Source organism: Aphelocoma coerulescens, chromosome 1, assembly GCF_041296385.1.
Source record: "Aphelocoma coerulescens isolate FSJ_1873_10779 chromosome 1, UR_Acoe_1.0, whole genome shotgun sequence".
Classification (NCBI taxonomy): Eukaryota; Metazoa; Chordata; class Aves; order Passeriformes; family Corvidae; genus Aphelocoma; species Aphelocoma coerulescens.
In genome coordinates, this window is record NC_091013.1 from 97,607,088 (window position 1) to 97,630,671 (window position 23,584).

General features: G+C 45.7%; 1 protein-coding gene across 1 annotated transcript in view; it reads left to right on the top strand.

The window, feature by feature from the left end:
* Positions 1 to 23,584, top strand: part of GAP43 (growth associated protein 43) — a 52,956-nt gene that overhangs the window by 25,956 nt on the left and 3,416 nt on the right. Inside the window, exon 2 of the mRNA XM_069031673.1 lies at positions 4,588 to 5,215. Coding sequence (XP_068887774.1) covers positions 4,588 to 5,215 — 628 coding nt within the window. The remainder of the gene's footprint in view (positions 1 to 4,587; positions 5,216 to 23,584) is intronic.

Consider the following 23,584-nt stretch of genomic DNA (forward strand, 5'->3'; position numbering starts at 1 on the left):
GGAGGGCAGAGAAACACCAGGAAAAGGAGAGCTAGAGAGAGAGGCAGAGGAAGCTGTGTAATACTCAAACACCTTTCAGTGAAACAGTAAGTTCTTTCTTGGTCTCTCCATCCCAGCATTCAAAATACAAAACTATGTGATTATTTTTCCAAGGAGAGGCAATGAGGTGCGCCATGAGAGACAAGTGAACTAACAGCAAGCAAGGACCAAAGCACTCAGTCCTCTCCTTTCTTTGCCAATATGTGGCTGAAAACATATGGAATATCTAGAAAACACCTAGTTTCTCCATTTTTCCTTTCCCGAAATACCAGCGTAGGAGACATATAAAAGGGTCTGGAGGTTGCACTAATACTTCCTTAATTCTTTGCCATAATTTGACCCCTCTGTAAGCTGTGAGTTTGAAGATGGAAGTTGCAAAAGTGGCCAGAGATTAGAAATCTTCTTGTCATGGCTCCAGGAAATTTCTACATTCCTAGTACCTAAGAGCTAACCTCTGCCCCATCTGTGTCTTAAACATTAATTTCTTGTCTCCTGCTCTCTCAGCTACGTGATAGCAGGGAAAGTCTCACTTACAGGAACAGTCTGCCTGGGAAGGGATGTCCTAGAAACCTGGAGGTGTGGCAGACAAGCAGATGGGGATGGTGAGAGGATCATCCCTCTAGGACTAGAAAGATGCTGTGGGCTGTGTAGATAGAGACATAAAAGTGTTTCATAAAGGCAAAGCTTTACACACTGGCTTCCTTGGGTATGTGAGGACGGTCTGAATAAAAAAATGGACTTGTTTGACTATGTTGTGTTATATGTCCATTTAGCTCTGCATCCACCTGCCTCAGTTACGTCCTGCCATTACAGCATCCATGATTTGTTTAACACTAAATGTAACAGAGCACATTTGCTCTGTGTAAAATGGCAATACATTGCATGTAACCTGACAGTATCGTGAATATGTCAGTATTAGGTATTAGTATGAGTTTGCTTTACACATAAATGTGTAAATGAAGGGGAGGGGGCGATGGAATACTAGTATCTGAAACCAATCCCTATCAGATCTGATGCCTGTCTGGGAGCTCTAGATTCCATGCAAACACTAGTAATAATAGCCACTTTATTCTAGCCACAATACTACAGCCAAGATGTCATGAACGCTTGGGAGATTGATAAGACAGACAGATTTCTTGTTTTCCACTGAGATGGTTTTGAATGCATCCTGGCAGGGCTGACTCACCCTTTTAGCTTTCCAAGGAAGACAAATTGCTTTCCAGGAGCTTCTGCTGTATACAGGTTATTTTTGAGTGCTTCCTTAATTAAGGTTTATTTGCTGTGCACATAATCCACAGGTGAAAAGCCTTTGGGGCTTTTTTTTTTGTGTGTGAACAGAAGTTTTCCCCTGAACAACTTGTTCCTCACCCAACCCATTGTTATACAACATGTACCACATACTTTGTGGATACCATGTCCTACCTCAGAAGTACCTGCAGGCCAGTAGCCTGAAAAAAAAGTGCTTTCAAATGCCTGGGGAAGGACTGAATAGAAACAGGATTCCTGAGGGCCACAGTTGGCAAAGACAAACTATTAGTACATTTCTTTCATCCACAGTCTTGAGCTCCACCTCTGCTCCAGTCTCATGTTTCTTATCTTTTGTATCTGAAATTATGCTGAAAGCACCCTACTGGAAATACATTTTGCAGTTGCACAATTTGGGATCTGGCAAGGACTCAGATGGATGTCACCCCAACTGGGAGAAGAAGACAATGATGTCACTGGAATAGCAAAAGAGCCTTTTAGCTTTGCCATGCTGTAGGTGCAGGTGAGAGGTTTTGGTCTGACCTCCCTGGAGAGACGTGCTCTCCCATCCCCTGCCAGGCTGACTGGCAGTCACAGCTCTCTGTGAGGGCTTCTGTCAAAATAGCACAAGAGCTGACCCTGTGGCTCCCTGTGCCCTGGGCTGTGGCTAGCAGAGGGAAGGAGATAAACCTTTACAGGGCTGCATAGCCCAGGTAACAGGGCAGCTCCTCTGGAGTCGGAGAGCCGGGTGTGCAGCAGTCCACGACCTGTAATAGCTGTCTTGGTTGGTGTAGGAGGTATGTGGGATGAAAGAGCAACAAGGCCAGTGGCAAGAATGGTCTCCCTTCAATCAATGTTTTTCATCTTTGTCCAGGGATTAACAATTTTGTCACATTCACTAATGGTTTTGCAGGAATCAGGCATGGGGACTGGACCCTTAGGGCCTTGTAGTTATGTCTAAATTGTCCTTCCAGTCTCCCAGTCTTGCTGGTTTTCCTTGGGGAGAAGGAGTCAAAGCTACAGCATCTAAGTGTAATACAGTGCTGTTACCAGTCTATCTTCATGTTGCTGTGGCTACAGTGCAATGCTGGCATACCCAAGATCTCCTTAAACCAGCTAGTTCAGGTATTAGCAGTTAGGTTGCCACAGCAACACAGGACTTACTGCAAGCTGCAAAACTTGTCTAAGGAACAGGATGGATGAGCCTGTGTGGAGCTCTGCACTACCCTGGCAAGTTAAACATACTTCCAATTTGTTTCCACCTCCTTGTGCTGAAGTAGGCTGAAAAGCTTCCCCCAGATGCTGAATAACAGTGTTGAGTTAGCTGTGCAAGACACACATGAGTGGTGGCAGCCTGCTGGTGCCTACATTGTCTTTACACATAACCATCACCTGCTCTCTGACAAGCTGAGACAAACATGAAAGCCCATTTTCCATCCTGCGTCATTTAATGCACTTGGGGAAGTGTAGACATAATGCTCAGCTGTGTCCCTGTGATTGGTGCAGCAACCATTTTGTCCCTGGGCAAAAAAATTGGAGCACAAAAATTCCTTCTGCAGAATTCTGTGTATTAATGCCATTTACATATTCATTCACAGCCTTTCTCACTCCCTGCATAAGCATCCTGGCACTTAGTGTTCCTCCCATCTCACTTCCTGCTGTATACAGACCCGTCCACATCCCTGCTCAGATGTGTGGGGTGGCTCTTTTCCTTGATGGTTTGGGGCTGCTCACTCCTTGGCCACCATACCCACTTAAAGAATGATGGGTACCAGTGCTAGGGTGAGGGATCACTGGGGACCCAGTGGGACATACTGGGTACCACCCATGGCATGGCAGTGGACACCCGACTGGTTCCCTGGCCAAGCATCACTTCCACAGGTGTGCTTGACCCACTCCTGTGCTGTGGAAATGATCATTTCCAGTCTGGTTCCCAGGGAGTGCGGCTGCTGTGGCCACTCTTCTTTCCCCCTCTCCACAGGCACGATGTTTCCAGTGGCATATCTGCATGTTGCAGTGGCTTCTTCCCCCTTCTTTCTGCCACGCTTTTACTGAATGTCCCCTCTCTCTGCTCTTCTGGTCAGAAGCCCTTCCCCAGATGGCACATCTCAGTTTCAATGGCCAAGGGAGTGGTTCTCTCTTCCTACCCAGGAGTAAATGCTTCTATCTTTCCCAGTCAGCTTGTTTCCTTCATTTTGTGACCTGAGCCAGTGATGGAAACCAGGTGCAGACAGCAAAGAGACCAGTGGCTCTGCTTCCGAGAAGGTCTTTTGAATGCTTCCCAATGGGACTATTAATAGAACAGTGTCCTTTCATCAATATGCAGCTGAGCTGTTATTTGCCCAGGGGCTGCTAAATTGTTGGGGTGAAGTGTGATCTGTCCTGTAGATGCAGTAGAGGTTTATAAGCTGAGCATTATCTCTCTGCAGCAGACCAGCGTGAGGCACAGGCTCTGTTTTGGTCCCATTTAAGACTTTAATGCATGATTTAAGTCTAAAAAACATGGGGAATGCCTGTTCTTTGTTATAAGGCTGAATTCCCCCCAATAGTCAAAGAAATAATAATAGTCTGCTGAAATTGGAAAGAGTGATATTAATCTGCCTATTAATCCTTCAGTGAAACCATGAGTGGAGAGCAAAGGCAAAGCGCTCGGAGCGCTGGCAGGGCGTTCGTGCGGAGTACATCCTGTGAATATCTGTGTGCATCTGACAGCACGGAACTGCTGTGGGGAGAGCAGCAATCCTATTCTCTGTTGGCAATCCCGAGCCAAAAAGCCATAAAAGACAAAGCACTTGGTGTCATTAGAGTCACACACCTGTGAAACAAGGTGTCATTAAAAAGAAACACCATCTTGAAGGCAGAGGTGGATTTGGAAGGACTGTGAAAATCCCCCGCGGGAGAGCGTTTTGAAAATGAGTGGGGGAAAAAATTGGTGTATTTCAAAATGAATGGGAAAATAAATCTTGGGAATAGAGACAACCCAGCTGGTGCAAGCCTTTCCACACAGCCAAGATGCTCTCAGCATTGCTGACGGAGATGATGAGGTGCTTTAAATTCCTTTTACAAACCTCTGGCTGGAGGTTTGGCTGGAGACCTATGTCTGTCCAGCCTTGGGATGAAATTAGGGCCACCTGGCTCCAAACCCACACCAAATGGAAAGGCTTGTTTTGAAACATGTCACTTGTTAGCAGGAGGGGAAGGTGGGACATTCTCAATAAAATTAAAGCTTCTGCTACACCTGAAGAAATCTTAACTTATCTCCCTCTTTTCTCCTCTGCCCTCCTCCCTTGCTCTTCTTCAAAGGTTGAAAAAAATGAGGACGGAGACCAAAAGATTGAGCAAGATGGCATCAAACCAGAAGATAAAGCTCATAAGGCAGCCACCAAAATCCAGGCCAGCTTCCGCGGACACATAACAAGGAAAAAGCTCAAGGGGGAGAAGAAGGGAGATGCCCCAGCATCTGAGACTGATGCCGCCGACAAGAAGGAGGAAGGCCCTGCTGGCGGAGCGGCCGAGAACAAAGAAAGCGAGGCTCCTGCTGCCACAGAAGCAGCCGCCGCTGACAGTGCCCAGCAGGAGGAGGGCAGCAAAGACAGCAGCGCGCCAGCAGAGGAGAAAAAAGGAGACGGAGCCGCTGACACGGGCTCAGAGCAGCCAGCCCCACAGGCTGCCACTCCTGCTGCCTCCTCAGAGGAAAAGCCCGCTGCTGCCGCTGCCCCCGAAAGGGAAAGTGCCACTAAAGCTTCCACTGATAACTCGCCGTCCTTGAAGGCTGACGAAGCCCAAGACAAAGAGGAGCCTAAACAAGCCGACGTGCCTGCTGCTGACACCACTGCCACCACCACCCCTGCCGCAGAGGATGCTACTGCCAAGGCAACAGCGCAACCCCAAATGGAGACAGTGGAGAGCAGCCAAACCGAAGAGAAGACAGGTGAGTGAATGCCTCACTAGGGAATGGGCCTCTCCAGAAATGGATAGCTCCCTTGGGCTCCTGGGAGCAAGAGCTGGTGTGGGGATTAGATCAAGAGTTAACAAGAGAATCCCCTTGCTAGTTCTTAGGGGTGGGGGAGATTAATTTCTTGCTTAACACCCTCTTTCCTGCTTTGAATCAGCTTTTTGAGATACTGCAGCTCCTGCTGAGGTTCCCGTTCCTCTAGATGGAGGTGCCATCAGCCCTTTTATCCATGGTGGCAGGAGAGTGTCTGCCAGCTGGGAGGCTTGAAGGGAGAGCTCCCCAAGATCTGCATGTGCTAAAGATAGTGATGAACCTTCTCAGTCACACTAGCACAGACAGCTCCAGTGGAGCAACTTAAGCAGCTCACTAGAGGCTTGCAAATTTAGCTGAAAATCTCACAAGACAAAAGCTCTCTCATACTGCAGGAGACCTTGCTGATGGGATGGTCATGGAGTCAAAAGGGTCTTTCTTCTGTCTGCTTGTGTGTGGATGAGATTCTTAGTACAACCACATCCTAGTCAGGAACATCTTTTTATCAGCAGTGCTTATAGTTTCATCCACACCTATCCTTGTAGGGTCTCTGCTTGGAGTACCTCATGACAGCCAAGCTTGCATGAAGCTTTTAGATGTGTAAGCTGATTCAAATGTGGATAGTAAGAGAACCAGGTAGGGAAAGGAAAGATTAAGAGCCCTGACGGCTCAGTGAGTGAGGACAGAAGGGGGTTGAATACCAAAAGTCTCTCTAAGAGGTGTTTTCAATTCCTTGCTGTTGACTGAGTGCAAGTCTGCTTAACCAGTTCCCCTGGTAAGTGGGTGAAGAGTCTTGAGAGGCAAAAGTGGAGATTTTTTGACAAACATATAATGTTTAAAAACCCTAAAGAAGAACTGATTTTAAATTGTGATACTGAGCTGAGTAGAAAATGCATCAGACATGAGGATATTTTTCTCTCTTGTTCTTTACCTTTCTTGTTTTATCAAAGAAATAGAACATAAACAAAAAAAAGGTAACATTGGAGGTAGACTCCAAATGAAATTCAATTAAGAGGCAGTATCAAGCAAAACTGGCCTCCACATTAATGAAATACTCAGTTGTACAGGGCATTCTGCATTCATTAGCTTGTTGGTGAAAAATGTTGCATATCACCTTGATGTTCATAAACAGCCTGATGTAAATGTTAGAGAGTCTCAGCACCCAGTGTTGTACTTACTCCATAGTTTCATTTGGTCCACTACTTCTCCTCCCCAAATTGCAACTCCCACTCTTCAGTTAGGCTTCCAAGCTTCATAGCTAACCTGGGCCTTCAGGCAACTCTATTCCTGCTCAACAAAGTGGTCAGATAGGGAAGAACAGATATCCAAAAGGACAGATTAAATACTGGGAGAGGAACTCATGTAGGACATTTGTGATTTAAGGTATAGGCAAGGGGAGCAGCCTTAAAGAGCGCGAGTCTAAACTGATTGTACTCAGCTACAAAGGGTTCCTGGTTTTACTTCTGCTTATTTAGAAGTTTCTAGAAATAAGCCTTGCAATTGTATTGTCCATGTTTGCTTTTTGTTGTCCAGGTCTCCAGCCATTTGTTCTTACTTTATATGATGAGTTGAGTGGCAACATGAATGTCATGTGATTAGTGGGACATAATTTGCTATGTTGCATGCTGTACTTGTGTCGGTTTTATACTTGGGCAAAGGTATAAACATCAATGGCAAGAATAGGACAGGATGAATCAGTGTTTTGGGGTCCTCTGTACACAGGATAATGAATGCTAATTCCCCATTATTTAAGACTTGGGGTGCCTTATTCCTAAAAGCAAGAATGATTCTGCTTTGAATTGACATTCCATTTTTATTCAGATTAATCTGCTGTAATGGATAGAGGTAGGGAATTCATAGTAGCAAGCTATTTGATTTTAATTTTCATTTCATTTTACCTGTTTTGAGTCGTCACTCATGAAAGAATGGTTTATTTCTATGCAATATTCCAAATAATTTTCAGATATCTTCCCCGGGCTCTTGTTGGTTTTAACATCATTTGAAGTGGCCAACCATTCATGGCCACATTTGAAGTGGCCATTTAAAATGCACGATTTAATATGCATTTGCACATGATACTATTACTTATGTAAATATCTAACCAACAGAGGCAGCTGGAAAATCTGCAGTCAAATATATGTATTTAAAAATGAGTTTTCAGTGATCAAGTGTTCAAGACCAGTATGTGCATCCATTTATACTTATTCAGTATGCATGCAGTAACACTCAAGCTTACCAATGTTTGCAGAAAGCAAACATGGAAGGTGTGTGGCCAGAGTCAAGCTGATAGCCTCTTTAAAATATTAATGAATATAGATTTTTCTTGAATTCCAATTCCAGTATGATATCAGCCTTCCAGTCACAAACCTGAACAGCTGGCTAAGTGCCCCAGGAGTCATCCAAGAAAGAAATGCAAAAAAGATTAAAGAGGTCTCCTTGTCCATCTCTCTGAGGATTCCGGGCTGTGCTTTGCAATACACTCTGTAGCACAATATCCACAATAGTAGGAGGCTGCTTCCTTCTTAAAGAATATTCCTCTGAAGAGCATCTTCACATTACAAAAGTACCCACAGACAGGAAATATTTCCTGACAGAAAGCCTGTGTTTTCTTTTTGCCATCTTCATCCTATTACTCACTCTTACATCTTTAAACCTCTCTGTCTCTCTCGGTACTTACTCTTTCCATAGACTTAAACACATTTGCCAGATCCCGACCTTTCTCCCAGTCATCCCCCAGCAAACACAGCACTGGTGGTTGCTGGCATGGCTGTGATGGTCATTCATGAAAGAGGGGACATCTGCCACTTCAGTTCTTCTCCAGCCCAGGGACAGATCCTCTTTCAGCTTCATCAGTCCCCTTGGCCTTCAAAGGTCACCTCTTATCATTTCTGTGATCGAAGACCAGCACAGTAGTGTGCAGTGTCAGGCTGCCAAAAATAAATCAAATTGGCTCCTGGCCAGTGTCATTGGTTGGCTGGTTGCCATGGCTTGCTTGGCTGCTACTACCCTGAGGCTTGCCGACCATGCTACTTTGGGGTGGTGATGTTCATCTGCCTTGAAATTTACTACAATCGCTGTATTGTGCTATCTGTGCATACCTTCCCTGGTGCAAGCACAAGCAAAATGCAGGGGCATTTAATTTATACCCAGGAGAGATTTTTGCCTTTATTTATTGTCAGGACAGAAAAAGACAGGAAGTGGGGAAAGGAATAACTAACCAGATAAAGACAAGTGCACAGATTTTAATGTTTAATATTTCTGGAGTGGGGGAGAGACAGAGTGGTTCTCTGTACCAGTCAGTTGTTCCCCTGACAGCCCTCGCCTCTCCTTGTTACTCAGTTCCACAAGCTCTATCTGTCTGTTGGTAGTGGCCTAGGAAACAGCTTCAGACAACTGTCCTGTATCCAATAGCATCCAATTGGTCTGGAACCCCAAGCATTCCCAGTTGTACAGTAGGGCAGTTCCTAAGCAATTCTCTGTGTAGATGGAAAAAAGAGATGGCTTCCAACCTGGATAAGGCGTGAAACGAGTCAGTGGGCTTTGTTCAGTGGCAATGAAGGATTGATGTAAAAAGAATAATCTCTCAGACCTCTTCATGTATTTTGGTGGATGACAAGAATGCCAAGAAGTTGTCTTCTCATCTGAGCATCCTTGTCAAGACTTAAGTTTATAGGTTTTCTTCTTATGATCCAGCTTTTGCCTCTTTGGTGTTGGTATTATGCTTAGAGAGGCTCCCTTAGATGCCAACCTACTCAACAGGACAAAATTCAAAAGTGATTGGGGGGAATTTATACATCACATATGGATGAGGAAGTGAGACTCATTCTAATCTTGGCTTCATTGGCTTAAGTCCAGAGAGTCTCCATGAAAGTTACTGGAAAGAGTCTGTTAATGCAGTTTTGAAACGAGATCAGCATCCAGCAAAGCAGACTATGGAAGAAGATGGGCTAAGATGTCTTCCCAGGGAGGAGGTGAATGTCACACAATGTTAGATTCGATTTGTACTTTCACAAGTTTTCAAGTCTCACCTCCAAATTTGATTGGCTCTCACATCAAAGCACTCTCAGATTGTCAGCTAAGAATACAAAGCCCAGAAATGTGAAAGAGTAAATTGTGCCTAAGGAAACAAATGGATCTTCTTTTGTTGGGAAATAGAGAATGCTTTTCCATGCTTGATGAAATAGCTTTACAATGGAGCACCTTCACAGCTGAAATGAAAAATCAGCCAGGTGATAAGTGCTTTGCATGTAAGCGGGTCAGCAGTTCCCCCAGGGCCCTGTATCCTGCAAGCAAGGAGCACTGGGAGGCACCATCTTCCCTTCCTCAGTGGGAGCAAGTCCCTGTGGAACCTTTTTCATGGTTTACAGTTGAATCAGTTCTTTGTTTTCAGTTCAGTCCCCATATTGATGAAAGGACAATACTTGCTGCACTTTGGGAGCACTGGCTGTATAAAGATTTGGAAAGGGAGACTGTCTATTGTCTCGTACCAGCCAGAACATGCAGCCTGCACTATGCAAGAGGACTGAAGCTGCGTGACTTGGAATTTCAGTCTTGGCCCAGGAGTAGCTGGCATGAAGCAGAACAACCTCACTGCCATTCCTGTTTCAAGGGAGCTTATCTCTGCTGCTACACCTGGCAGCCAAGGAAAGCAGTGCAAATACAGTAGTCTTCCCATGACTGCCCCAAGGAGAGCAACTCTAAGCATGCATGGCAGCATTTTCTTGTCTGTAGTACTGCTCCAGCAACAAAATAAAACTATAAATGCAGTTTAGGTTACCTGATGGATGCTGAAGTATGAAGTATGTGTCCTGTCCTCAGTTGCTCTGACATTTTTAATCTTTGTATTGTGTCTACATAAAACATCTAAACATGTAAACGTCTCATAGGTATTTCATAGCTGGGTTTGCATTGGTGCAAATCGCCTCGTGAGGGGCAGGGTGAGAAAAGTGGAATGCCACAATTTTCCTACACACAACCTGACACAGGTGCAGGATTTCCTCCTCTATTGCAGTGAAATACTGTCTCTTGTCCCATGTGGGCCTCAGGTCTGCTGTTCCCTGATGAGATGCAGCTTGCCCTGTAGAGGTGGGAACTGCACTAGTGGGCCAGTGGTGAAGCAGTACTTGACCTCTTTTAATAAAATCATAGGTGACATTAAGCATATTTCCTGATGACAAGGTGTGGGCTGACTCTGTAAAAGGCCTCTTGAGGAGAGCAGGGTAACCACTCCTTCATGCCTAAGGGGTACCAGTTCTTTTGGGACCTCAGTAAGAAGTGCATGGACACTCCAGGCTGGTTGACTGGCTTATTTTGTGAAGGCTGCAAATTATAGGAAAGGTGACAGCAGTCTTTCACCCTTTATGGTGTTGGCAGCTACAGCTGTTGCTCTTCCAAACCACATAGAGGTGACATTGTTTAAGGCAGTGCCTGCCAGTGTCACAGTGTGTGCTATGTTGTACAGTGGTCGCTCATGCTAACACATGGCTCTCTACAGACAAGACCAATGGTTGAACTCCACCTAGATTTTGCTTTAAGTCACTCTCATTACAATGTTTTCCACAGTGGCCCACTGCATCTGCATTCAGATCATGTTCAGAAAATGCTCTGTGGGAGGAAGGCTTTCTGTCATAAATGATGAACAAAATTTCTGCTGAGAAGGGCTCAAATAGCAGACCTGTGGGCAGTCTGGACAGACAGACAATGGAATTTAAGTGTAGACTGTTTGCTGTAGCTGCCAGAAGTGCTCTGCACCACTGCCAGTGTCATCTCTTTACTCTAGGATCAAGTAGGCTGGACTTTTCAGATGGATATAAGCTTGCAGAGTATCAGCTGGGATTTGCAGCTCCAGGGAACTGAAATTTAAAATTAGAAGTACTGACTCTGTGGTATGGATGACTGCCACGTGCAGGGTAAAAGGATTTGGAAGGTTCACCAGGTCAGAACAGTCAGATTAGTTAGACATTCCTCAAGAGCTATATAATAGATGCATTAAGACTGGATTATCAATGCCAGTGCAGTGATCACTTCCAATCTCTGTGGAAATTTCATGGACTCTGGTGAGGTGAAGCTGTACTCACAAGGATCCATGCAAATAACTGGTAGAGGAACATAGAAATTGCCAAGCCAAGCCAGAGCTAATATCCATTTATTGTGCTTGCAGTGGTTAGTACAAAGCACTGCTATGGGCAGATCTAGGGTAAGCTGCTTCTCTACTACTGGGACTCATCCCTGTCTTCTACTGTCTAAGATTTAGTTTACCAGGTAAAGCATGATGTATTCTCTCTTTTGATGCTAATTAGCTGCAGTGTTATATGGCATATACGTGTATATATATATGTGTGTGTGTGTGTGTGTATGTGTACGCACACAAAATACCTGATTGACGAGGCATTAACAGCTTTCCCAACTCCAACCAACCGTACAATGGCCATAAAGTTTGGTGACAGATTGGCCACCATTGCCTTAAATACTTTCTGTACTTGTGCTATATCACAGAAATAGCAAAAGCTTGTGATAGCCCTACTTCATGCCTTTGATTATGAGTATAGCATCATACAGTATGCATTTATGCACAGAGGGCATAGCATCATAGCCCTTGCTGTTCATCTCTTTCTTGAAGAAAACACAAGCAGTGCTTTCAACTGCTTTTTATATGAAATTATTCCCATGATTTTTAGGAACTCTGTTGCTTTTCTCTGCACTCCCTTTAAATTTGCAAATCTATTTTATGGGATGGGAGAGTCTTCACATCAGTCCAAAAAAAAGGCTGTAATTTTATACACATATTTCCAGAAAGGCATTATTTCTTCTCTTTTGTTCCTCATCCCAGTCCTTACGCACACCAGCCTCTTCGCTCTTTGCAGACAGCTACCCAATGAGCACTGATGACTGCAATGACTCTTTTTGTAAAGACACTACTGAAATATTTTATTTAGCCTTATGATGGTCTGTGAGACTGGGCAGTGGCCAAGAGAACCAAGGAAAATGTAAGCAGTGACAGAAGGCTTGCAAGTCAAGCCAATGGAAACAGCTCTGTGGGGTAGTTTCCACCTCCAGCTCTGAACCTCCAATAGACCTGTGAAAGACCATATTACACAAGCTCAATTTGAACAGGTCTTTAGGCATAGTATTTCTCAAGACTACATTCATGCTATTGTCTGCTTTGCTATCCTTTGAAGAAGAGTCCAGTCTGGTTTTGCAGGTTACTAGAATTGTGACTTCTTTCCTAGTTCTGTATTCCCTGCCAAAGGCTCCCTTTACATATCCTTTAGCTCTAATGGCCTGTACCATGTAAAGAGCCTTGGTTATATCATCACCAAATGGGAATTTCATCTGTGCAAATGTTTCTTTTTTCTTTCTGTGTCCTTAGCTACATCAGTGTCAGCATGGGACACTAGAACAGAGAGGAAAATCTCAGCTGAAGTCCTGGCAGTCAGGAGTCCACCTTGGACACCTGCCCTTAGCCAGGCTGTGGTGGTGTACTCAGGAAAAGAACCCTGGAAAGCTGGACAGGGTCCAGAGATGTAAAGGAAAATGCTGTTCCCCTAATGACCAGAAAAGTGAGACTCAATGCTTCATGCAAATAAGTCTTAAATAAAGGTCATAAGGTCCCAATTATCCAGTGTTCAAAGAATGAGAGATTTCCCAGCTGTACCTCGAGGCAATAGCAAATGAGTCCTCTTTTCATTATGAAAGAAAGCAGAAGGTGGAAAACACTATTCAACCTCTCCATCTTCCCTCAGCAAAACACAGTAATTGGTAATGCTAATAATGATAACCGGACATTACCTGTAACCTAGAGGGCTTAATGAAGAAGAAAATCTCTCTGACATTTGGAAGAGCATCCAAATCCCAGTGCTGAAGTGGGTGCAGTGGTACAGAACCATAGCTGATAATGCATTTCAGGTACAGGTAAAGGGATAGGAGAGTAGGAGCAAGAACTCTGGCCATTGTGCAGGAGCATTCCCCAGTGCTGCTGACTTTGACAGAACTGTCTTAGCAGCTGTGAAAAATGTTTCAGAGATTTTACTTGATAACCACTTGAAGAGATGGAAGACAGAATAAAATAAAAGTCATTTAAAGTTGGGGCAGTAGCAAGTACTTTTAAAAACCTCTTTGATGTTCTTAAAAGCTTGGGGCATACATTGATTTGGAAATGACACAAGCCTCTAACAGGGAGGTGTGAATGCAAGCTTGTGTGGACTAAGTCCATAACTGTCTAGTTTTCAAATGAATATGGGACTCCATTCCCTTACTGGATGTGGACTTTGAAAAAAGAAAGAGTATGTGTTCCAGTTTAGACATTCCGTGTTACCTATCCTGCTTCTGTAAGGCTAGGATTTCACCCGTGATTTCAGCCTTAATGTCACAAGCAATTCAGAATAACCTCCAGTCATCTGGGCTGAAACAAGGGATATGCCACAGGAGACCAAACCCTGTGACTGGGTCTGCCCCTCTTCAGAAATATTTGCGAGTTGAAGGAGTCTGTCTTAATCTTAGATCTGCTTACAAATGGTATCTATGTTTCTCCCCCTGGAAGGCACTCAGCACAGTGTTGTAACATTGGTCCTCTGCTTTCCCTGTTGTCGGAAGGGATGGAAATCCCCCACATTCAGGGGATCTGATCAGAGGGCTGCTGTGAGTTTATCTTCGGTAAGGCTGCTGCAGTTCATAGGAGCAGCAATTCTGTCCTGCCCTTTGTCTGCATTCACAGTCCCTTATTCAACTGGTACACCAGGCATCCAGGTGGTGAAAGAAAGTAACTTCTTTATTGCCAAACAGTGAGGAGGCATGAGTATCACCTTGATCTTGGAACTCTGTACCACCCCCATTCAGTCCTGCACTGTCCCATGGAGCAGCTCCTTATGGTCAGCGTGGACTTTCGGGGTGCTGCAGGTTTGCAAGCAGTGGCACTGGTGGGTGTTAGGAAGAAGCTTCAGCAGTGCAAACAGGTTTGGCACCTGCCTTTAAGCTTGTCTTGGGGGTTGAAGGTATGTTTCCCCAAAGCCATCCCAGCACTATTGCCAAGCCTTTGTTGGGAGACTTACCAGTGTGGCCAAGCATGGTGCCTGTTTGGACTAAACTTGACCTCTTGTCCATGACACAACCCCTCCCAAACACAGCTGAGGCCCACCAGGCAGGCAGGGGAAAGAAATGCACAGCACTGCTGCTATGCAGCAGACTTTGGTCTCCAGAGACATTGACCCAGCACTGTTCACTGCACTCAATGAAGAGACAGAAGACGAGAAAAAAAATGGTTTTCTGTGCCTCAAGATAGAAACCTTTTTCATTGCTGCAGCCAAATGACTATGAGAAAAATGGATGGAGTCACTGATTTTTACATCAGGGAAGAAGGAGAAGATTCCAGCCACTCCTAATGGATGTAGCATACAACTGCGTCTTGGCCTCATTTCTAGCAAAACACAGAGACATGGTTCTCCCAAAGAGAGGAGTTAAGCTTAATTGCAGTTTAAACCACAACCATTCAGGGCTTCTGAGTCCTGCTGGACTGGAATTGTTCTGTGATAATCTTTTTTTCGTTAAAGGATCCTTTAATTATTCAAACCCAAACATAATATATACCACTACCACGAATTATGGGATTTGTAGATTAAAGTAGTAAGAAAACCTTTGCCTGCTTTTAGAGTATCTAGCATGAGAGGGTCAAGTCCTACCTGAGTGGGACAGAAGACAGGGTGGGCCTTATGCCAGGAAGCTGAAATCCAGTGAGCTCTGCAAGCAAGCCATTGGGCTGCTGGAAAAATTTTCCCCTGATCCCTCCTGCTGGAGCTATTCCACTTTGTATAAATTATTTATTGTTTGCTGGAGCCAGGATGTGGCATTTGGTCTCCCCTATTCCAGATGAGTGCCTTCACCACTGGTCTACAGGGTCAATGTTTTCCTCTGGCCCAATAAATGTTTAATGGTTTACGGAAGTGGAACAGCTCCAGCAGGAGAGGAAGAGTAAGAGAGACATGTTCATTCACATGGATACCTTACAACATCACTCTGTGACCAGCAGGCAAGACCCGAGCCAAGGACCTTTACAGCAAATAAAATCAGTGGGAGGAGACAATAGGAGCACAGAATGGTGGGGTGCCACTTCCTGTGCCTCAGTGCAATTTCAGAGCAATTTCAGAGCAGCTCAGGCCTGATGAGTTCATGCCTCCTATCAGGCCCTCTTCTTCTTATGACCACCACTGTCAAAATGATGGTGCTCAAGCCAAAATTTTGGGCTGCTCCACCTTGGTCAAAAACTTACAAACTCTGCACATGGAAGCTGTGGTAACTGTGAGCCTCCACAGACCTGTGCAGAGCTGGGCTTCAGGGCAGACTTTGCCTGCACACGTGATAGTGGAGGAGCAGCTACTGCTTGGCCCCACAACTGAGTCAGGGCCAAGGAAAATGACCTTTAATGAGGAAGAGGAGCCTCGTCATTGCAGACTATCTCAGCAAAGGGCTGTCTTAGCTCCCTATAAGGGTACTTTTTTCCACTATAGTGGGCAGTACTGAGGAGCTGTTGACAACCCAGACATTCCCGCTGCTCTAGAGCGGGAGTGCATCCTGGCCATGGCACAGCTGGCTGTGCATGGGGCATGGGGCTGCCTGGCGGTGCCCCTAGGTGGTCTCCCCAGCATTTGCAGCTGTCCCACCGAGTGCCCTCATGTCACGGCCGAATTCATTATCTGCCTGATGGAATTGTTGTTGTGAAAAGCTGATTAAACTGAGATTGCTACTGTGGGACAGCTGCATCGGTTCGCTCGGCACAGCACTTGGAGAGTTCAGAGACTCGATAGTCCCTCTCCAACTGGGAGAAATGGCTCTAAAAATTGGTTAAAAAATAAAATAAAACTGAGCTTGCCAAGTCTGAATTAAAATCAGAATTACTGATGCAAGCTGCTGCCACCTTCACAGAGAAGACTGGTGCTGGCAGTAAGAGCGCTTATGAGAGGTTTTCCAGGCAGCTCCTTCCTTCCTTCCTGCTGTACATCTTGGCTCTGAAAATGGCCACTGCCAGGCTCGGGGCTAACCTACACCTCCTTTCCCCTGGAGCTCACCACTTACTGGACAAGCATCACCACGCCTCTGGGGCAGCAGGGACGACGACACAGCCCAACCTCTCACCTTAAGTCAAACCAGGAGAATCTGGCCTTTGTATGATCTGGGGAAAGTGTCCAGCTGCCCACCCAGTTTTGCAGGACAGGTGCTGTGGCTGCTTATCTTTCCATCCTTGGAAAAGCAGTTTTTAAGCAGTCCCAGGCAAGGGATTTCAAGAAGAGGGGAGAACTGCTCTGCACCAGCAATGCCATGGTGATGTCTCAAAGTGGGGTTTTTCCCACAAGTGTTTGTAGTTCACAATGCCTCTTCCTGTGTCTGGGCTCTCAAGCCTTCTCCTGATGAAATGAAAAGCAAAGGCTACCAGGAGTTTTCCTGGGTACAGCATGAAGCCTGAACCACCTTCTAGAGAGCAGTGCGTGTGTTTCAGTGCTCATCCTGCACAAAACACACTGGGATTCTATGGGTGTGCACCAGCTGTGCGTTTGAGAAATATTAGTAATTTCTTTGATGCAAAGAGATGGCATCGTTGATGTTGCAACTGCTGGGGACAGTTATCAAGAAGATGGCTGTGGAAAGCCTGACAACTGGCATTTAATTAATTTTAGCATCCAATTTGCAGAGCCTTCATGTATGATGATGGACGGAAACAAACTAATGATCTCTAAATGAAATTTCTCCTTCATTTAAACTCGAAATGGGAGGATGGCAAAGGGAAGAAAAAGAGACATTTTATATCCTCTCCTTGATTGTAATTCCCTGCCTTCAGCTAGATCAATATCATTTCTGCTGGAGATGGAGGCTGCCTCTGGTTTCCATGGCAATGTGGTTGTTGGAGGCTTCCAGGCTCCATGAATCCCCAATTTATCAGTCTTCTAGGCTTTAATAATGGAGACCAGCAGTCAGGCAGCTTATGAATGGCACATGTCTTTTGGGCTGGGGGAAGGGAGGCGGGCACGTGGTTTGTAGTAAGGGCTGCAGCAATTTGTTTTCCTGCCACCGACAGCTGAAGGGGGAGGAGTATGAGGGGAGGAGCAGCACATTAATTCTGGATGCACTGAAGGAATTTCTAGACCATTTTGCCGCAATTACAGAAGATTTCCTCCTTTAGTTTCTTTTCCCTAGGCAGTTTTGCCGGGGAAGGGGAGGAGAACAGCTTCACAGCCAGTCCTGTGTGAGGAGGTGGGAGCTGTAGATGACAACCCAAAGGCTCTACCACTCTGCACGTTTCCTTCTTCTTAACCCTCTTTATTTCAGGATCAGCAGTGCATGAATGCCAGCAGTCTGCCACAGTTTCAGGTTCATTTTTATCCCCTTACTGATCCTACCTCCATTGCCAGGCTGCTCAGCAGAGCTGTGAGATGGGCAGACCTCTGAGGACCTGATCTGTCTGTCAAGCTTCTGTCACTTGCTGTGCTATTCTCTGTGCATCTGCTTGGCCTCTCCAAATTCAAACCTCCATCCCCAAAGTACTGTAAGCTTCATTCCCTGAATTAATTACTTTGCTAGGATGGTCCTGGCCGTAGAACAATCACTATCTGTCACTTCAATGAGGTTCAAGTGGCCTATATCTATTCAGAGTATTTCCACTTCTTCTTATCTTTCCTCTGATTTCTCCCCTATAATCTCACAGGGCAGTTACTCTAAAGAAGCTAAAGAAAAATGGATGGGTATCAGAAAGACCTTGTTCTTCTGTCCCCTCACATGCCCTCTATTTCTAAACCATCCTCCAGAACTTAACCAGCAAGGGAGAAATGATGGGTGGCACAAAAGAATGTTGCATGAGATGGGGACATCATGATTTCCAACACATGTGCCAAAAGCAGCTGTCAGCTGTTACATTCCACAGCTGGAAGGAAGTTAAAATCTCTATATTCAAGCTCTTTGAATCATAAGGTATTTAAGGAATTAAAGAGTACCCTTTCTGGTCTGCAGGACCTATGTGAAATCAACAGGGGCAGAGGAGAAGAAGAGTAAAGAACAATTTATGGGTACTTTTTTCTAAGGTTTTTCTCAGCTGAAGAAATGAACGCAGGAGATAGAGGGACTGGTAGCTTGGAACTACCCGTAGAGGGAGCCTTTCTGGTTCATCAGGACAGGTTCATCAGATCAACTCTGATCCCTGCTGATGGCTGGAGATACCCTGCACAAGTCACTTCCCATTTCTGCCCTTCAAGCTCCCTGGCTGTGAAAACCATGGAACCTTGGCAGAGGTCTGTTGAGGTCACAACACCTCTGAGGTCACAGCACCTTTGATGCTGTTTGGTAGGAGGCCACTCAATGCCAGTGTAAAATATCTGCCTCCAAGGCACTCTCATCCCGAAAAAGCTTTTACTTTGCCTTTGGCCACTGTACTGCAGAGCGTCCCACCTGCCCACCACTGTCTGGTGCAACAAAGCATCCCCACAGAAGCACCGTGAAAGATCGCACTGCTGCCAGGTGGGAGCACTCTGTCCTCCCTGGAGCTGCCTTTGCTAGTAGCTGTGGCAGTGCCCAAGGCACAGACCTTGCTAAAGGATATCTTGCTGTCTGAAAACCTGACCACTCTGGTAGGCTTCTTCCAGTTCCAGCTGGAGTGAAGTTGCCCAGTTGTGGGTACAGTACACAGGAAGTTTGGGACAAAAGTGCTGGTAATAGGCAGCAGTAAATGAAGTCAGCAGTAGGCATGTTGTTTTTCTCAGCCTCCACGTCTGGCTCCATCCATGGATATGGGAAAGAAGCAGAAGTGGAAGAAAGAAGGAGAGCTGCTTCTTTCCCATTCTCCAAGATGGAAGAGTATTTGTGAAGGTAGCTGTAACAGGGATAACACCTCACATTCACAAGGAACATCCTTCCTTTTCTCTCCCCACCCTCTTCCTCCATCACTCCCATTTCTCTGGAGACCTCAATGCTCCCTCCCTCAGCCAAAGTTGGGGAGTTTCCGTGGCAACCTGGCAGCTGGTGTCTAGACACTGTGAAAAATGGTTTGCAATGGAGCTGTAAGCCTGACTCCCCTTTCCACTGCCGCACACCCTGAGCATCTCTCCCACCATTCCCTCCCTTTCCATCTACTGCACACATGGATGCCAATGTGGGCTTGGATTTCCATGGTGGTGCTGGAGGAAGAAAGGCATGGGGTGAGATGAGAAGGAGTGGAAATCCCTAAGCCACTGGCTCTTGAGCCTGACAAAGCACAGAGGCAGCTGGGGTGACAGAATTGGGTCTGGCTGTGCTCTGAAGATTTAGAAGGATCAGAAGAAGAGCCAGCTGTCCAAGCTTGGACCGAAGTTACCAGCCATGGGACTTACAGAAGTTGCTTTTTATTCTCACTGCTGGGGCAACCAAACCATTCTTACATGGTTCTGGAAAAAGATGAGGAGGTACAGGAATAGGAGGCCCAAGCTACCATGTATGGGGCCATATTAACCTCTTTGGTTCAAGCTTAACAGGCTGACTTGCTTGCTTCTTTCCAGTAGTTACTGGGCAACTTCCCTGAACCTCCTTGCTTGCACTGGGGACATTCCTCCCCACCACCTTGTTACAGGGTGTGCCAAGGGTTTGCAGATCTCCCACGTGCCATGTGCTCACCAGGACACCCAGGGCTCACAGGAATCAGTACCATGGGTCTGTCTGTACAGACTGAGTGATTCACCAGGGATTTGGGAGAAATCGTACAAGCCGATACCCTGGACCAGACACAACCACTTACCTGAAATACCCAATTCCTTCATTTCTCAATGTTTAGCTGGGGCAGCATAAGTCTACCAGTTTTTAGAAGCAGCAAGTTGGGAGGGTGGAGGATTTTAGCTCTGCATATGACGCATCATAGGGCTGACTGCAATGGGCTAACATGGACCAGAGACAGAACTGTGTAAGCAACAGCTCTGAACCTGAAGTGTGTCTTGTTTCAGCAGTCTCAGACCTACCATCGTCTGCCTGGAATAGACTTCTGGCTGGCTAGAAGGACAGATGGATCGGGACAGATGAATCAAGCTGTGAAGCCTGGATCCAAATCTGGATCCAAATGTCATTACAACTAGGAGATGCTCAGGGCAGGGATTTTAAATGAGGCTTTCCAGTGCTCCTTACCTTCAAAAAAAAAAAAAAAAAAATTCTAAGTAGCGTCTCTGGGTCATATGAGATTTCCTGATAAGAGGGCAGGAAAGCCCAGATTAATATTTGGGAGCAGAGTGACAACCGGATGAGGAACAGGTTTTCCGTTCCATCTCTGCCCGAGCTGTAGCTGGCAAAGGACAGAGAAAGGAGGAAGCACGACAAATGCTAGAGAGAGCAGTGTCTGAGTAGATCTGGGCAGCACTTCAGCATGAATGCACAGGAGAGTTCTAGCTGCACAATCAATATCAGCAATAATTATGCAAACAGTGAGAAAGCAGCAAAAGCAAAATCTCTGCATCCGTATTAGAATCTCAGTGTTGTGCAATTTCTCTTCTCTTGGCATTGGCTGTGGTAATTTAAAGATCTGCAGTGGAACAGAGACAAAAAGGAAAACAAAACCCAAGCCACCAGCCACAAAAGAAATGATCATCAGAGAGGTTGCTTCGACTGTGGTCATAAGCTGATGTCTGCTCTGATTTAATTAATCTTGGCAAGTCAGATGGGAGCTGGGCAGGTCCCAAGAGACAGCGTTTTACCCGGAAATCCACTCAACCTAATTTCACTAATGTAGGGCAGTGGAGAGGCTTGGAGAGGAGCCTGCACACTCAGCCATTAGAGCACAGTGTAGAAAAGGCAGCTGGAAGTACCACAATCCAGCAGAACTGCTGCTTGCGTGCCTGCTTCAGCTTCACAGAAACCAGAGCTGCATATGTTCCAGGCGTTTGCTCCCCAGCAGGGCTCGCAGACATGACTCTCACCCTTTCCAGGAAATAAATGGAGTGCTGAGGAGCAGGAGCTCTCTTTGACCCTATTGCAGCAAGGCTCTATGTCTCACTTCCATATTGTTACTCTTCCATGGGTAAGGCTGTTGCCCAGCTGATGCCAGGTGGAGCTGTAGGTATGAAGCCTCTCTTTGACACAGGCCCTTCAGCAGGGAAGCAAACACACATCGGCCTCTCCCACTGTGCCGCAGCAACAGTTTAAGTCCAAGGCTGCCCAAAAGGTTTCTCAACTTGACTGCACCATCCAGAGTGCTAAATGGAAGTGAAACAGTGGCAGCTCAGCTCACAGATGCCTGTCTCTTTGGCAAAATTAGCCTATGGTATTAAGATGATCTGGACTGCAGCATAGATTTCCAAAGGCTGAAATAAAAAAGCAAACTAAAATCTCAAAGCTAGAAGGGTGGGACCACAGGACTGGAGTGACGAATGATGACTGGTGCACATTAAAAGAACTGTAAGGGTGGGGATTGCAAGCACAAACCAGGTTGGCTTTGTTGTTGGTTTGAGGTGATTTTTTTGGCTTTCTGACCTAGCCATTCTTGCTTTTTCCTTCAGGTCTGAATTTGGTTTTGCCCCCCCCCAAGCTTTTTTTGCTTTATATTACAGCTCTGCCTCCCCTCCTGTTCTCTTTCCTCCACTCTCATTTTGTGAGGTTTTTTTTGCTTTGTAGCTGGAGGGCCCTGGAATAAATGTGAATGTCTCCACCTTGGCTTGCTGCAGGTGTAGGTATTCCCAGACTGAAACTTGTCCTAAAATAGGCATCTAAATAAGACAGGTTAATAGAGCCTTAGAAATGTCCTATTTATTTCCACTAATTAGGAAGGAAGGAGAGGGTGAGAAGATCAGCTGCAGATGTCTCTCTGTAGATGTCTGGAGTTAGGTGAGATGTCCATCTACTCCGACTTCAGCTTTCTCATTTCATGATGTCACCACATGCACATTGATGCTGCCCCAGTCAAGGTCCACCTGATGAAACAGCTCACAAGCTTCCTGCTTGTTCTGTCCCTTGCAAGTGGACATAGGGGGCTCTGATCGTGCAGGAGGAGATCTTACAGTGCTGGCATGTTCAGAAGGGAGGCAGCTTTAAACAGGTGGAAGTTTGGCTATCCAGGATAAAATGCTTTTGTTTCTCAAGCAGGGGATGGCTGCAATTCTCAACCACTTTTTATCACCTTTGCAACAAAGAGCAAAGTGAATGTAAAATGCCAAACTGTGCAGTTCTGTCTGTATAATGCTATCTGTCCACTATAAACCCACAGGTGCAATAGCCCAGAGTTCAAAAAACTGGAAAATCAAGGCTAGTATTGGGTAAAAAGCAATGTAAGAAATACTCTCTCTGATGTATGGAATCCCCAGGAGAGCTATCTACTCATCTCCCTGGAAATACCTTGCCTTCCTTTGCTGGGACACTGAAAACAAGGCTGGAGAAAGCCCAGAGAACATACTGCAGAAATAGCCTGCACCAAACAAACTGGCGAGTCAGATAAACTGTCTCACCTCTCCTCTGAATTAGGAACTGCTGTTAACTGGCCCTGATGTCACCGGGGCTCTGATGCACTGCTCCCACAGCGCAGAGAGAATCCTCTTCTTTTTACTGCTGTGGTTTAGCAGTGCCACAGCTTCAAATTTATTTTTTTGTGCTGAATTCTTTTTCCTTCATGATATTGCTTCTTGCTAAAGTTCATTATTACATAATAACACCAGGTTGCTTCTTTTCCCTCCTCCCAAAGACCGATGAAACACTGCTAAAGCTGCTAGGAAATAAGACATTACAGGTGTAGCAGTACACAGAATGTTTCCCCTTACTGCTTCAATATCATGCAAGAGAAAAGAGGGAGAGTGATTCACTGAATTTTGTGTGATAATTCTTATTCAAAAAGCTAGAATTCTTGTTTATACTTGGGATATGCACAGTCCAGCATTTGGGTTGTAGGATTCCTCTCCATTGATTGAATATGTGATGAAGTGACCTTAAATTGTTCCTGCTGCTCCATGATCCCACTTAGTCCAGCCTATTTCATCCATGACAGAAATTAGCGCAGTCTCTGGCCTGCTTCAGCAGAGAGTCATTGGCCTGCCACTGTCTGCTCCCCAGAGAACATTAATGGGGACAGTGAGGCACCTCTGTGCAGCTCCTCTGCCAGCCAGGGATCTCTAGGCGCCATGGGCACTCCCTGGAAATTAGATTTGCCACTGTGGTGAGCTAACAGGGAATAAAACACGGCAGAAAATTGTGTTTCAACTTGCCTGCTTATCCTAAGCACAAGGACAGCATGGGAACACTGTGAGCTAACCAGCATCACTGAGGTTGCCAGCTCCCCCACTTTGGGTGTGAGCAGATTTCCTGCCCATCCCTCCTGGAGTGCTGTCAGGAGTCCACCAC